The sequence below is a fragment of the Onychostoma macrolepis genome, chromosome 18, assembly GCF_012432095.1.
Source record: "Onychostoma macrolepis isolate SWU-2019 chromosome 18, ASM1243209v1, whole genome shotgun sequence".
NCBI classification, from domain to species: domain Eukaryota; kingdom Metazoa; phylum Chordata; class Actinopteri; order Cypriniformes; family Cyprinidae; genus Onychostoma; species Onychostoma macrolepis.
This window is the reverse complement of record NC_081172.1, coordinates 7613164-7627500: the sequence shown is the minus strand read 5'-3', so window position 1 is coordinate 7627500 and position 14337 is coordinate 7613164. Positions and strand designations below refer to the sequence as shown.

Genomic DNA, 14337 nt, shown 5'->3' with positions numbered 1-14337 from the left:
TACATTTATTGTATTCATGTGATGGCAAAACTGAATTTACTCCAATCCTGCAGAAATCATTCCAATATGCTGATTTGCTGCTCAAGAAACATTTCCGATCAATATCAAACAGTTTTGCTGCTTAGTATTTTTGTGGGATTTTTTTCAAGAATGAAACGGACATCTTCACTGTCAATTCTCGTAAATACATTGATCGATTTGGCATCCTTGCTAAATAAATATATTGATTTCTATAAAAAGTATTTTATTGACCGCAATCTTTTGAACGTGTATACCAAATATTTATATTTTGTTGCGCATGAAAAAATGCATGTCCTTGCTTCAATAAGTAAAGATTCAGCAGCTTTGTCAATTCCTGACAAACACACGTCTCAGTGTCATCCACCGAGGTCGTGTTATCACTCTAAAGCAATATCCTGCTTTACCCCCTTTCCTCTGAATACACACACACACACACACACACACACACACACACACACACACTGGAATTTGTGGTTTACTGGGACTCTCCATAGGCGTAATGGTTTTTATACTGTACAAACTGTATTTTCTATTGCCCTACACCTAAACCTACCCCTTACAGGAAACTACTGGCAATTTTTGAATTTCATAAAACACAGTTTTTTAAGCCTTTTGTTTTACGGGGACACAGGAAGTGTCCTCATAAACCATGTTTACGTTGTAGTACCCATGTTATTATACACATTTGTGTCCTCAAAAACCATTTATACCAGTACACACACACAGACACACACACCCCTGTGCTGGACCCCCGACCCCCTAATCTGAGCATGACATCAGAGAGACAACAGACACACTGCTGTTCCAACGTCTCTGTGGTGTTCGTCAACAGATTCTGAGCCTGATTAGTGACGGAAATGAGAGAATTCAATAACGCAGCTGAAACACTCAAACACACACACACACACACACACACACACACACACACACACTCGCATCCCTGGGGTTGGGCTCTTTGACCCGGTGAGTTTGTGAAGGGAGGTCAGGGAAGGTCAGCACAGCAGGGGAAAAGACCGAGTTTCATCATGTCTCCTGCATTCGACCCCTGACCGTGAAGATTTTCCTGTTCCCCACCTGGAAATGATGCCGGGACAATGTGATGCTGACAGGATGAACACTTCCTCATCGTTAAATTGATATTTTTAGATGAATTAATGACATTAAGACGACAGTAAAGCCTTTTTATTAATAATTCTATTTAAAATAAATGCTGTTCTTCGGAACTTTCCATTTATCAAAGAATCCTAAAAAATGATTCTAAATTCACAATAAAAAGAGTAGAGTAATGATGCTGAAAATTCAGCTTTGCCATCACAGGAAAAAATACATTTTAATATATATTACAATAGAAAACAGTTGTTTTAAATTAGAATAATATTTCACAATATTTCTCTTTTTAATAAGACTGACAGCACTGGGATAGAAATATGTTGTATTATCTAATCCAATTTTAAAGGGATATTATAACTAGGTCTGTCAATTTAATGCTTTAATTCAGTGTAATTAATTTAAAAAAGCTATAAAAATTAAATCAATTAATCATGCTATATAATTAATTGTAATTTTTTGTACAGACAATTTTTTTTTTTTTAAATCAGTGCAGTTTAATACTGAAGTACAACTCTCATTTCTAATGGGAATTCTTTAAACAAACAATGATGTGTGTGTTTAATTCAATTATTTGGAATATTACAACATTAAAAACCATTCAAAGTTTCATTCAACTGACAACCCAAATAATGAATGCTGCCATGCAAATACACTACAAACTAACAAGAAAGTCTACTTACAAAAGCACATCATTCCCTAAACAACAAATACTCGCTACACTTGATCAAACTCACAGAAGTGCACAAAACTTTTTTCCTTTCATCCATTCAAGTTTATTTAAGGTCAGTGAACTGATCAAATCACTGCCCAGGCCCCTCACCCCTGAGGAAGCTTTATTTTCACCTAAAGGATTATGGGTACTCATGTTTTACTCTGTTTCTGCATTAAGTAAGCAGAAACCGCAAGGACCTGAGAGATTTGAGCTGAAAACTTTCTTCAAAATCAATACGGCTCTGATGTGAAGACAACACCTTTTGAATTTGCTCTCTCTTGAGCGAGTTTCATCACAGCAGTACGGCTCTGTGATGGATCGACTTTGTCTCTGGTGGACTGACTTATTCTGGCCTCTTCCAATGGCTTCATTCAGGAAGTTTGTGTAGTTTACTTGCTTTCTGTGGTTACAGCGCGAGTCCCTGGATTGAGATGTTTGAGGACAGTGTGTCTTGGGGTTTTAGACAACTGAGACGAGAACGAGAAAGACAAAGAAAAAGAGGGACGGAGACACAGAACCCTTTCATCTGACATTGCTTATTCTTGGCTGTGTGAAATGATGTAACTGGCGGAAATGTGTGGTTAATATAAACTGTTTATGAAGAGAATGCTATAAATACTACACTGTTTTTGTTACTTGCGCCAAGGTTTATGACACTGTCAAGAACACCTAAACAAACAAAATAAAAGCTAGTTTAATTTTTTCAAAAAGTTTTAGGAAAAAAAAGTGTTTCATTGGTGATCATTTCAAATTTGACCCATATGTGTGTGTATAAATGCATTATTTAGGATGCATTATTTCAAATAAATGCACTTCTAAAGATCCTAAAAAAAACTATTTTTTACAAAAATAATTCTCAAAAACTTTCAACATTGATAATAATAAATGATCTTGAGCTCCAAATCAGCATATTAGAATGATTTCTGAAAGATCATGTGACACTGAAGACTGGAGTTATGATGGTAAAAATTCAGCTTTGACATAAAAGGAATAAATTATATTTTAAAATAAATTAAAATAGAAAAGATTTATTTTAAATTGTAATAATATTTCTCAATATTGCTGTTTTTAATGTATTTTTAATCAAATAAATGCAGCGTTGGTAAGTGCAAGAAAGATTTTTGGAAACATTTAAAAAAATATATTTTGATATTTGATATAATATTTATGATTTTACAATATTTTACATTTTCTAGCCCTACACATATATTTCTCTATGATAGGTTACCAAAAAGCCTTAAATGTAGATATTCTGATTCTGCTAATATATTTAAATATAGTATATAGATATTTTGGCTACTGCTGACAGCTAACAAAGGACATTTCCTGCATGAGCAAGTCAAACTTATAAAAATAACTTTCTTCATTAGAATAGCGTGCATTGATGAATCATTCACAATGAAAACAGGAACCTGTATTAAGAAAGTAAACAGGGTCAATGTTGACTTTAAACAATACTGCTACATAGTGGAGATTCCATCACACCTCTCATTTGATTTTCTTGTCATCCTAGCTTAATAGTGAAGCTCCACTTCGGCTAGAAGCCCTCAGCACAATCCCTCTTTCAAAAACACACTGCTTTCCTTGTACTGTCTGCTGAGCTTTCAAAGATGGTAAATTGAGACGGTCTGTATTTTCTTTACATAATCAGCTGGTGGTGGCCACATGAATGAGAAAGGCCTGAAGAGGACCATATGGCCAGAGTGGAAATGAAAGGAGACAGACACAGGTAAACCTGAGACAATCTGCTCCGCCACAGAGCAGGAACTCTCAGAGCCATCACCTCCTCTCAACCCTTTTTAACACATCTTCTCTCTTATCTGTCCACACGGATTTCTGCTGAGTGAATTCAGACCCAGGGCATATGTGTGAGTAACTCGGTCTTCTGTTTTTAGCTGGTTCACTTTTTCAAGATCAGAGAAAAAGAAAGAATGCGTTTGGTCTTAAGGGACGACTTCTCAGTTAGATTTATGGATAAAAAAGGTTTCTTTACAGTATATAATGGTAGCTTCTCTTAGACATAGAAAGCTAATGTGTACTCAAGCTTTGCTATGCCTAAAGGGTATTTAACGTTCAAGAGAGAGTTTTGTCTTCCAGACAATCATGTTTTAGTTACTAATTAGTCAATTAGCTGATGCCTCTGTGTTTTTTTTTTTGTCCATAAAACATTTGCTTGGGGACCCACTGACTTTTATTATATGAAAAATTATGTTTTCTTCAGTGTTCCACAGAAGAGCAAAACTAAATTTTTTAAAAGGGCATTTATAAAAAGGGTTTATAAATATGATTAATTTTTCATTTAAGGATAAACTACCACTATTCTGACCTTGGGTGTCCTTTGCTTGTGTTCAAACTTGAAACCTTTCGTTTACTAGCCTAAATATTGAACAACTAGCCAACTCAATCCCTTATTCAGTCAGTGTCCATTAGAGAGTGAGTTTACCGTCATTGCCAGGAGCTTGCCGTAAGTGAGGTGAGCAGGTATATGGTCTGGTTTGGCTCGGAGGGATTCCTTATACCAGTGTTCTGCCTCCGTCAGTTTGTTCAGCCTCATGTAGGCCTCTCCTGTGAGGGGATGAGACAGAGGTCAGGTCAACAGGTCAGAAGTTAAGGAAGCACATAACCACCCCCCTCGTCGTGGTTTGTCCCATAGCAGAAATAGAAGCAGTCAACTGAAAATGACCCACAAAAATTCAAACACTCGATGAAATTTGATACTGGAGCCCTCCATCCGTTTATGTAAAATGACTGCTGAGTGAAACCAACATTAAGTGATTGTTTACCGACCAGCGAACATACAGTTATTTATTAGAATTTATTTGATTATTAATATTAGACAATTCTGCATTATACAGTATTTCACAGAAGTGAGTACACCCCTCATAATATTTTTTTTATATCTTTTCATGTGACAACACTGAAGAAATGACACTTTGCTACAATGTAAAGTAGTGAGTGTACAGCTTGTATAACAGTGTAAATTTGCTGTCCCCTCAAAATAACTCAACACACAGCCATTAATGTCTAAACCGCTGGCCACAAAAGTGAGTACACCCCTAAGTAAAAATGTCCAAATTGGACCAAATTAGCCATTTTCCCTCCCCAGTGTCATGTGACTCCTTAGAGGGTCTCAGGTGTGAATGGAGAGCAGGTGTGTTAAATTTGGTGTTATCGCTCTCACTCTCTCATACTGGTCACTGAAAGTTCAACATGGCACCTCATGGCAAAGAACTCTCTGAGGATCTGAAAAAAAGAATTGTTGCTCTACATAAAGATGGCGTAGCCCGTCAGTGCTCAGACCATACGCCGCACACTGCATTAAATTGGTCTGCATGGCTGTCGTCCCAGAAGGAAGCCTCTTCTAAAGATGATGCACAAGAAAGCCTGCAAACAGTTTGCTGAAGACAAGCAGACTAAGGACATGGATTACTGGAACCATGTCCTGTGGTCTGATGAGACCAAGATAAACTTATTTGGTTCAGATGGTGTCAAGCGTGTGTGGCGGCAACCAGGTGAGGAGTACAAAGACAAGTGTGTCTTGCCTACAGTCAAGCATGGTGGTGGGAGTGTCATGGTCTGGGGCTGCATGAGTGCTGCCGGCACTGTGGAGCTACAGTTCATTGAGGGAACCATGAATGCCAACATGTACTGTGACATACTGAAGCAGAGCATGATCCCCTCCCTTTGGAGACTGGGCCGCAGGGCAGTAATCCAACATGATAACGACCCCAAACACTGGCCAAGCATGTCTCCATGTCTCTGATGGACTAGCCAAGCATGTCTCCAGACCTAAACCCCATTGAGCATCTGTGGGGCATCCTCAAACGGAAGGTGGAGGAGCGTAAGGTCTCTAACATCCACCAGCTCTGTGATGTCGTCATGGAGGAGTGGAAGAGGACTCCAGTGGCAACCTGTGAAGCTCTGGTGAACTCCAAGCCCAAGAGGCAGTGCTAGAAAATGATGGTGGCCACACAAAATATTGACACTTTGGGCCCAATTTGGAAATTTTCACTTAGGGGTATACTCACTTTTGTGGCCAGCGGTTTAGACATTAATGGCTGTGTGTTGAGTTATTTTGAGGGGACAGCAAATTTACACTGTTATACAAGCTGTACACTCACTACTTTACATTGTAGCAAAGTGTCATTTCTTCAGTGTTGTCACATGAAAAGATATAATAAAATATTTACAAAAATGTGAGGGGTGTACTCACTTCTGTGAGATACTGTATGTATATGTAATTATATGTATGTGTGTATGTATGTATGTATGTATGTATGTATGTGTGTGTGTGTGTGTATATATATATATATATATATATATATATATATATTAAATATATATATTCTTCAGAAATCGGTTTAATGTTTCAAGATTCTTTTCAAAGTCAATAGAAATTTCAAACAAACAGTAATTTTTTGTAATAGAAATCTTTCGTAACAAAGTAAAAGTCTTCACTGTCACGTTTGATCAATTTAATTCATTTTTGCTGGATAAAAGTATCGATTAAATTAATTTAAAATTAAGATAGATAGATAGATAGATATATAGACAGACAGACAGACAGATAGATAGACAGATAGATATTAACTTACAAATATGTACTCACACTTGGTTTTTAATCAGTATTCATTTTGTATTGAGCATAAAAATTTACATTAAAAATGGTAAATACATTCTGAGCAAAACAAAGTGCACTTAAAAATAGCTTAATTTATTGATTACCAATTATTTAAAAATAAATAAATAAAAAATGCAATGTATAAGAAACTTAAAAATACTATGTATACTACTCTAAAAATACTGTCCCTCTGGGCTTCAGCTCAGCAATTCAAAGCCATGCCTGTCCCAGCGCCAACCCTACTCTTATAAAACCAGACGTAAAAGCTGACTCCTCATGACATGAGTATAAACACACACTCCTATCCTTTAAACATCATCTAATACCTTAGCCAGCCTCCAGCTCCCACCCACCTGCAATAACACACACACTCCTCTCAGACAGATTATTACAGAAGAGCATATCACAGCTACTTCACTGAGATAACACAGCCTAAACAATGTTAATGTAATGTAATTAGAGCTAAAATAACATAAGCAGAGCATACGTGACTACACTGGGGTTTCACATGACCTGCCAGTCTCAATACACATCTGTCCGCACCAATGTCGTGTTGGTGTCAAATATAGGACACGTGGGTCATTAAAACAGCCTAAAGTCAAATAACGCTGGAATTTTCTGCTATTATTTTAAAGATAAAAAAATTACATACTGCAGATGGCTCATTAATGACAGCTGGGAATGATGATGTGTCACAAAACTCTCGCCATGTTTGTAAATTAACATGAATATTGCTTTGGAAACAGATTTTGAAGAAATTCAGAAAACTCTGACTCGTTTAGCAAATCTTAAACACAATTCCTCTTTCGTCACACATTTGTTTTATGCAATAGAAAAACATTGTTTCTGAAGAGTCCTAACAGTAAGAGTATGATCATGAATTTAGCAATGAAAAAACAAAAAAAACTACTACACTATTGTGATATTTTATTCAGCAAGAACGCACTAAAGTGATCAAAAGTTACAGTGAAGACATTTATAATGTTACAAAAGAATTTGATTTTTTTAATAAATTCTATTCTTTTGAATGTCCTATTTCTCAAAGAATCCTGAAAAGCAACGTTTCTTGAGCATCAAATCAGCATATTATAATGATTTCTGAAGGATTATGAGGCTAATGGCTGCTGAAAATTCAACTTTGCATCACAGGAATAAATTAAATTTTAAAGTATACTAAAATAGATTTTTTTTATGATCAAATAAATGCAGCCTTGGTAAGACGTTCTTTCAAAAACATAAAAAAAAACTCCTACCAATCCTAACCTTGGTGGTGTACAATGGTAGAGTACAAAACATCCACATGCTGCTATATTTAGCAATTTAAAAGGATTGTTTAACTTTGTTTAACAGATACAATCTGACCTCCTCAGTCAAGCTGTATTTGGCTCAGTTGGTCAGAGGAGACAGCTGTCGATTTTGGCTGTTAGAACGAGCTCAATACAGTTGAAACAGTGACAACAAACAAAAGAACACAAACCCGAAAAATTAACAACAAATGAGGTTGGAAAGAAATGAACATGGGGAAAAGAAAAAATAAAGAATTACGATGGGAAAGGAAAAAATACAGTCAAGAGATAATTGTGAGAAAATGAGATGGGAGGGAAAGGCTGAAAGCTGTGGGTTGGTAAATGTGTTGCATAAGATATTAAAATCGAACAGTTTGCTCCCATGCTCTAAATAAAACAGAATGATTCTCACGCTCTCTGTATTGTACAAAGCCGCTAACTTATCTTGTTTGTGAAGCTGTTGACTCGATCTGACAAAATCAATTCTATAGATCAAAGAATGCTATGGAAGTGGGTTCACCAGAAAAGGCACCATTACAATTACAGACCCACTGGTGAGACATGATGAAAACAATATGGGGTTACAGTACATAAGGAATATTGTACAGTAAGTCAGTTATTATTGCAAAATAGGACCGAAAGTGAGGTCTTGGATCACCCTGAATGGGTTTATTTTGCAATAATGTCCTGCTGACTGTACATGATCCCACTTATTACATAACTGCTTACCAAATAAATATATAGACATGAAATACTGATCTGAGTTGAAATGATTTTATTATTGTGTAGACAGCTTAACTAGCTTATCTTATCGATTTTATTATCTTGTAGATAGCTTAAAGTCTCTGCTAAGAAAAACAGTCCATTACAACACAGCCTAGAAACAACACAAACACTGCAACAATATTAAAATAAATTCAGTTTATTTTTAATAATTTCTATTTATTTTCATTTTTTTAAAAGATATCAAAAAAGACGTGTCATTTTACAAAATTTCAAATAAACGTTTTCTTTTGAACTTTCTATTCATCAAAGGCTCCTGAAAAAAATACATGCCAGTTTCCACAAAAATAACAAGCAGCAGAACTGCTTTCAGCATCATAATGTGAAATGTTTTTTGAGATCTAAATCAGTACATTAAAATGATTTCTGAAGGATCATTTGACACTGAAGACTGGAGTAATGGTGCAATGGCTTTTTTTTCTTTTCTTTTTAAATTACAGTCATACAAATATATCTGAAACAAAGCATTCTAGAGAGCGTCAAACTTACCCATCATATTATAAAGGCTCTGTGGGGCAAACTGCCTGGGCATCTTCTGTATCGCTTCTTTATATACAGATATGGCCTCCTAAAAACAGAATACACCATTAATTCATAAAAAGCTACAATTATAAGTCTATTTATTCCAAGCCTTAATTTTCACAAACATAAAAAGCCAATTAAATCAAGTTCAAGAGTCTAAAATATCAAATTCTGATGATTGTTCTATTCACTTTATACATTTCCTGGGAAACCGATTTGAAATGGCACACTTCATTTTTTAAAGCATTAGTCTGAAAAGTTGTGGTGTGAAAACTGACTTTCATATAAATCCATTACATCCGATTTGGTGTGTACAGAATTGAAATCTAAAGGCTGTAACTGTGCTAGAGAGCATCTCACCTCCTGGTGGCCCTGCTCATGAAGAAGCTTTCCCAGGTTATACAGGCAGCTGGTGACTGAGCTCTTGTGTGCATGAGGATCCTTCAGGTTTTCATCTGGGATATCGGCACAAGTGACAAAAGTGCGCTTGGCCTCTTCTAGGCGGCCCTGGTTCATCAGGACAATCCCTGTGTTCAAGTAGGCGGCTGACAGAGAGAGGAAAAGGGGTGAATATCAGTGCAAAAGGTAATGAGGCTTATAGAGGCTCAGAGAAAGACCTCCACTGGGGCTGCAGAAATGAACTAGCTGATTTATGCAGATCAGCGGTCTGCAGTCTAGTCGATAAGGTGCCAATACATATTCACTATCCACCCGGCCAGAATCAAATCTAAATCAGCAGGGGAATATCCACTCCAGCTGCAGGCTTAATTCTGATGATCTTAATAGACCATACGTACACACAGAACCACAGATTTAAATGAGTTTATATCACAGGACAGGACAATCTATCAGGACTCCTGCAGCAGGGACTCAGGGAAAGCAGACATCCATCACTCTCCTCAGAGCTGCAATATGTGCGTGCTCTGATCTCAAACTAGTACAGATCTCTTACAGATGTCTCACAACACATTAACGTGGGAGGAATTGCTACTGCACTAAAGTAGCATGTGAAGGAAACAGCGAGTGAGGAGATATTTTTGCATTAAAATTCAGGGGTGAATTCTTTGTTTTTTTTGCATCACTGCAAAAACATGACTTTATTATAATTCTCCATTTAATAGGTTTTTATTACTATTTTATGTATTTTATACACTTTTTTCCTACTGTTTATACTAGTCTATAATATTATATTTGTATGTTTTTGGCACTGTGTTTTGTTCCCCTTTTCATGCTTTTTCATTTAGATTTGTAATATTAAAACATTAATAGTAAATATACACTATATAAATATACACACACACATATATATATATATATATATATATATATATATATATATATATATTCCAAAAGTCTGGAATAATTTAAATCATTTTTTATTGTTTTTGAAAGAAGTCTCTTATGCTCAGCAATGCAACATTTATCTGTAAATGTATAAGTAAAAACAGTAAAAAATATCAGTAAAAACAGTAAAATTGTGAAATATTATTACAATTTAAAATGACTGTTCTATTTTAATATACTTAAAAATGCTATTTATTTCTGTGATGGCAAAACCAAATTTTTAGCAGCCATTACTCCAGCCTTCAGTGTTACATAATCTTGCAGAAGTCATTCTAATATGCTGATACGGCAGTGTATTTATTATTAAATAACATTTAATAATATTAATATTTACTCTTATTAAAAATGTAATGTGTAAATATGCAATAAAATTTAATAATAAACTTTCTTATTAAATATTTACTATTATTATTAACAAATATATCTCCTACAAAACATGGTAGACTTGACCCTAAACTATCATACACTGACTTACCATCTAGTTGATTCCGAATGTCTTACAGAATGTTTTACAGATTGTCTCAAAATTTGACTTAAAAATCCCCAGACCACATCATGATAATTGTCTCCCTGGGCAAATCTAGTCATTCAAGCAGAGCAGCAATAATTTCCTCCCATGACACTAAAAACAACATGGGAAATTCTACGAAAAATCTTAAAACGGCCAAAAATAGCACATGCATTTCATTTGGCTAAGAGGCAAGCAAATGCATCCACACTGGGCCAGATAGTATAAAAGGATTTTGGCCTGGATTCTTTTTTTTTCTATTGAAATCGAATCAAACGTCAATCATTCCTTGACAAGAGTGGAAACAGAATGACTGTGTAGGCCTGTGAATCATCATTATTTCTTTAATGCTGGACTTAGTCTGAGCGCACACACACACACACACACACACACACACACACACACCTTTAATTTGTAGTTGCCTGGACACAGTGAAGACTGAGGAGGCTTGAAATTGTTCATAAAAAGAGGAGCTGTACTTACAAGCCAGCGTTGGCCTGCTCCCAATGGCCAGCTTATAGTAGTGGAGGGCTTCTGAGAATCTGTTATTTTCCTGGAGCAACAGACCCCTGCAATCCAAAAGGAAAGAAAAATGAGAACAAGAACAGTTACAAAGTATGGGTAACACAATTATTTCTAATTAATAAAAGGAAAAAGACAAATAATGAACCAGTAAATTCATTTAATTTAATATCTCATTTTTTTTTAGTTAAATAACTATGAAATCAATTTCCAGACAATGAAAACAAACTCAAAGCCATAGTTTGTACTAAGATTACAAAGGCTAGTGGGAAGGAAAAATGTTATTTCCCAAATGCCCTGTATGATTTCTTTTTTTAAATCAGCTGGGCACATTTTCAATTGATGGACGAACATCCTACAACATAAAAAAAGTCAAAAGACTTTACTCTTAGAAAAATATGCAGTAAAAAAAATAATAATTTAGTAATAAAATAAAATGATATTCATTATTATATTCACTCCATTTGCATTCAACTGTTCAATATTTAAGTTAAATAACTATGAAATCAACATTGATATCCAGAGAACAAAAACTCAAAGCCCTGTGTTTGTACTAATTTTACAGAAGGCTAAATGAAAAGAAAAAAACAAAAACAAACATAAAAATCTTTCCTTGTAAGAATTATTCAGCAGAAATAAATGAACAGGAATGAAAACATTTTTTAAATACATGAAATTAGAAATCAGATTATAATAGCTTTAAATTCCTGATTTCCAAGCTAATTATTATTACAATTAATATAATGTTATTCACTGAAAAAGAATATGCAGGAAAACATCCCATGTACTGTATGACATGTAGGGTGCAAAATCTGTCTCTCTAAAAAATTAGAATTAGATGCATCGAGAATCGTTTTGTAATCACATCACAGCTCCCTGAATTAAAATCAAATCCGACTGTGAGGTGCCTAAGGATTCCCATCCCCTCTGCTTTAAATGGATAACTGAGAACAGCCCTAACGTGTGTGGTATATGAATTATGTATGAAGTGCCTTCATGCCCTGACTGTGGGGGTTAATGTGTCTAGTGGGTCCCTGACACCATCCTCTGGAAGGCTGATGAATCTGGGGACAGTCATAGTCTGGCCTCTCAGGAGATTTCCTCAGCTTTACTAGGACAGATCGATAGAGTCAGCTGTTAGGAGGAAGTTCGCTCACTCACAGGTTATACAACATGTCCGCCATGTTCCTCCGGTAGTACAGAGCGTTCCTGTAGGCTTGCTCGGCCTCCACCACCTTTCCCTGGTTCTTGAGAACATTTCCTAAGTTACCCCAAGCTGAGAAACAAGAATAAAGCATTAAAATTCAGAAAAAAACAAGAAATCTAGGAACATCTAAAAATAAGATAAAAAAAAGAAACTAGATAAGTAATTATCCATTTACAAAAAATAAAAATAAAAATAATATATATACAGTGAGGAAAATAAGTATTTGAACACCCTGCTATTCTGCAAGTTCTCCCACTTAGAAATCATGGAGGGGTCTGAAATTGTCATCATAGGTGCATGTCCACTGTGAGAGACATAATCTAAAAAAAAAAAAATCCAGAAATCACAATGTATGATTTTTTAACTATTTATTTGTATGATACAGCTGCAAATAAGTATTTGAACGCCTGAGAAAATCAATGTTAATATTTGGTACAGTAGCCTTTGTTTGCAATTACAGAGGTCAAACGTTTCCTGTAGTTTTTCACCAGGTTTGCACACACTGCAGGAGGGATTTTGGCCCTCCTCCACACAGATCTTCTCTAGATCAGTCAGGTTTCTGGCCTGTCGCTGAGAAACACGGAGTTTGAGCTCCCTCAAAGATTCTCTATTGGGTTTAGGTCTGGAGACTGGCTAGGCCACGCCAGAACCTTGATATGCTTCTTACAGAGCCACTCCTTGGTTATCCTGGCTGTGTGCTTCGGGTTATTGTCATGTTGGAAGACCCAGCCTCGACCCATCTTCAATGCTCTAACTGAGGGAAGGAGGTTGTTCCCCAAAATCTCGCAATACATGGCCCCGGTCATCCTCTCCTTAATACAGTGCAGTCGCCCTGTCCCATGTGCAGAAAAATACCCCCAAAGCATGATGCTACCACCCCCATGCTTCACAGTAGGGATGGTGTTCTTGGGACGGTACTCATCATTCTTCTTCCTCCAAACACGTTTAGTGGAATTATGAGCAAAAAGTTCTATTTTGGTCTCATCTGACCACATGACTTTCTCCCATGACTCCTCTGGATCATCCAAATGGTCATTGGCAAACTTAAGTCGGGCTGGACATGTGCTGGTTTAAGCAGGGGAACCTTCCGTGCCATGCGTGATTTCAAACCATGGCGTCTTAGTGTATTACCAACAGTAACCTTGGAAACGGTGGTCCCAGCTCTTTTCAGGTCATTGACCAGCTCCTCCCGTGTAGTTCTGGGCTGATTTCTCACCTTTCTTAGGATCATTGAAACCCCACGAGGTGAGATCTTGCATGGAGCCCCAGTCCGAGGGAGATTGACAGTCATGTTTAGCTTCTTCCATTTTCTAATGATTGCTCCAACAGTGGACCTTTTTCACCAAGCTGCTTGGCAATTTCCCGTAGCCCTTTCCAGCCTTGTGGAGGTGTACAATTTTGTCTCTAGTGTCTTTGGACAGCTCTTTGGTCTTGGCCATGTTAGTAGTTGGATTCTTACTGATTGTATGGGGTGGACAGGTGTCTTTATGCAGCTAACGACCTCAAACAGGTGCATCTAATTTAGGATAATAAATGGAGTGGAGGTGGACATTTTAAAGGCAGACTAACAGGTCTTTGAGGGTCAGAATTCTAGCTGATAGACAGGTGTTCAAATACTTATTTGCAGCTGTATCATACAAATAAATAGTTAAAAATCATACATTGTGATTTCTGGATTTTTTTTTTAGATTATGTCTCTCA

At 36.3% G+C, this 14337-nt stretch overlaps 1 protein-coding gene across 3 annotated transcripts in view; it reads right to left on the bottom strand.

The window, feature by feature from the left end:
• The window catches only part of tmtc2b (transmembrane O-mannosyltransferase targeting cadherins 2b), a 112810-nt gene that overhangs the window by 16332 nt on the left and 82141 nt on the right, over positions 1 to 14337 (bottom strand). For all 3 annotated transcript variants that reach the window (XR_009266963.1, XM_058751203.1, XM_058751202.1), the window contains 5 exons: positions 12591 to 12705; positions 11391 to 11476; positions 9416 to 9600; positions 9023 to 9101; positions 4287 to 4408 (listed from right to left, as the gene is read on the bottom strand). Coding sequence is in view for 2 of the 3 variants with exons in the window: in XM_058751203.1 (XP_058607186.1) it covers positions 4287 to 4408; positions 9023 to 9101; positions 9416 to 9600; positions 11391 to 11476; positions 12591 to 12705 (587 nt within the window). In the remaining variant the exon portion in view is untranslated. The remainder of the gene's footprint in view (positions 1 to 4286; positions 4409 to 9022; positions 9102 to 9415; positions 9601 to 11390; positions 11477 to 12590; positions 12706 to 14337) is intronic.